Source organism: Chaetura pelagica, unplaced genomic scaffold (assembly GCF_000747805.2).
Source record: "Chaetura pelagica isolate M959 unplaced genomic scaffold, ChaPel_1.0 scaffold275, whole genome shotgun sequence".
In the NCBI taxonomy this organism is placed as follows: Eukaryota; Metazoa; Chordata; class Aves; order Apodiformes; family Apodidae; genus Chaetura; species Chaetura pelagica.
The window spans coordinates 3,396,083-3,398,272 of record NW_009953486.1 but is presented as its reverse complement, the minus strand read 5'-3'; the positions used below and the strand labels follow the sequence as shown (position 1 = coordinate 3,398,272).

The following is a 2,190-nucleotide window of genomic DNA, read 5'->3' as shown; positions in this document are numbered from 1 at the left end:
GCAAACACTGGAGATAAAAAGGCACCCTTTTTTAAAAACAAAATAAAGGGGCTGATGAGACATTTTCATCTGTTTTGCACACAGTAACATTTCATTTCCAATCCAAATATTAACAAAAATACTTAACGTGCTTACAGTCTTAATTATATATTTATTTTTTTTTCAAAAGTGCTTCCCTACGGTGTCTGCCATCCAAATTATGCATAAATGGAACAGTGCCCAGACTTGGTGAGATAATATAAACAGAATTAGAAACCAACCAAGTTAAACCACACTGCCCACTTAGAAAACAGATAGTACAAAATGGTAAAATAAACGAGTTAGAAATATTTTATGCAAGCTACAATGTTACTAGCAACATGAAGTGTCTTGTTTTGCTCTGCAGTAGTCTGACAGCATCCCCTGGAACCACTCTGCACTGAGGCACACACTACGAGAAACCACACAGGCTTTCAACAGCTATAACTCAATACTCATTCTGGCCCTTTCTTCTTCCTGAGAGGTTTAGAACAGTTTGTACAGGTCATTAGCTACTTCCCTGCCAGGTTTGGCAGGTTTTAAAAAGGAGACTGTTGCCATAAAAGTAAAGAGCCATGCCAAAGAAGAGAGTGCCACCAAGACTACTGACAAGCTGCTGTGCACTCACTTTCTTCATTCAGATGAAGTGGATCCAGCTCTCCTCACATTCTCTAGGCATCTTAAGAGGGTGAGCCCGGCAGGTCAGACTGTAGTTTTTGCCTCTGTTGTTATCCCAGTACTCCTGGCCATTGACTTGGTACCTTGCTGCAAACTGGACTACAGAGCACAGCTGAAGGAGGAAAGGCGGCACAGGGAGAAAGAAGGTGAAAACATCAACCTGATCCTGCCCATTTTTCTCAGGGATGCTACTCTGCCAATGAGCACACACCTCATGGAGGCTTTTCCACTGGTTGAAGGTGTATCGCACAGATACCCGCTTCTCAAAAGCAATGTTGTGAACCTGGATGGTACCATTGAGCCCCAAATCTGAGCTAGTCACTCGTTCAAGGCACACCTGCTGCTCCTTAAGTCGGGAGGAGAAATCTATACAGTCTGCAGGTTGCTGGAAGTCAGGGACCAAGCACTGCATGGTATACTCCAAGTCCCAGCTGCTGTACCAGAGGTCTGAGTTTATGGAGAGCCTGGAAAGGACATGCAGGGGGATTGATGGATCCTCCCCAGTCTGGAAGACTTTCACTTTGGTGAGCTCCAAACCAAATGCATCAGCAAATCTCACCCGGTTCATACGACTCTGGCATCCAGGAACTTGGCACTGCACTGCTGCATGCTTCCTTCTTTCGGGTGATGTAGGCAAAGACCTCGCTCGGCGCCGTATGATGGGCCGCAACGCCGGGTCGCAGCTGGGGGAGGTGCTACTCGGAAGCTTATTTGGCTGAGGGCCCCCCTTGGCTGGAACGCTGCTCCAAAGAGTCATGCTGCTACCTGTATGGACTTCTGGAGGCTGCTGTCGCCGTTGTGCTGGTGCTTCTTCAGCCCGTAACATGTTCTGATAGAGATCAGAGAGGTAGCTGGGATTCCTCCGAGGACCACGTACCTCCATTCTTAACTGATGACACAAAAATCAGCGTTAGTGCTGCAAGTAATAACGAGCACTGACTCTCTGAAGCACCTAACCTGGGAATGGCAGCCACCCGGAGTATCTGAGGTTACTGCACAGGATACAGCAAGAATCAACTGGAACAACGTAGACTGCTGAATGAAGGGCACCTGGTAGTTCTCACAGTAGCTGGAAGTGAACCACACATCAGTGTGTTTTATGGGGAGATGAAGGCAGGCTCACTGACTGGTAAACTGGAGGCTGCTATGCTGGCTGGTGGGCCCGTTGCTCAGGCTGGAAAGGGATTCAAGGCTATCACCCCTGATGCTGGAGGACGTGAAGCTCTCACACAGGCTGGAGACTGACTGGAGGCTGTCGTGCCGGACACCCAAGGACTCCAGGCTGTCGGAGAAGTCACTAGATGCCCCGAAGCACCCTCGGCCGTTACAGACGGGGAGAGGGGACTGCAGGCTGTCCTCGCAGACACCGGCCGACCCCACACTCCTACAGCAGCAGCAGCAGCAGGGACACTCCAGGCTGTCACACTGGATGCTGGGCGACTCGCGGGGACTGCCGAGGCAGGGGAAGGCTTGGAGGCTGTCGGGCGGGAGGGA

At 50.0% G+C, this 2,190-nt stretch overlaps 1 protein-coding gene across 1 annotated transcript; it reads right to left on the bottom strand.

Annotated features, from left to right (window-relative positions):
- Nucleotides 1–655: 655 nt before the first annotated feature.
- On the bottom strand, nucleotides 656–1,579 carry PPP1R3D (protein phosphatase 1, regulatory subunit 3D). The gene has a single exon (XM_009998625.1). The coding sequence runs from the start codon at nucleotides 1,577–1,579 to the stop codon at nucleotides 656–658; it is 924 nt and encodes a 307-aa protein (XP_009996927.1).
- Nucleotides 1,580–2,190: the final 611 nt, after the last annotated feature.

What these genes read in the sequence shown, in the direction of transcription:
- PPP1R3D (XM_009998625.1), bottom strand. Translation starts at nt 1,579, where the DNA reads ATGGAGGTACGTGGTCCTCGGAGGAATCCCAGCTACCTCTCTGATCTC.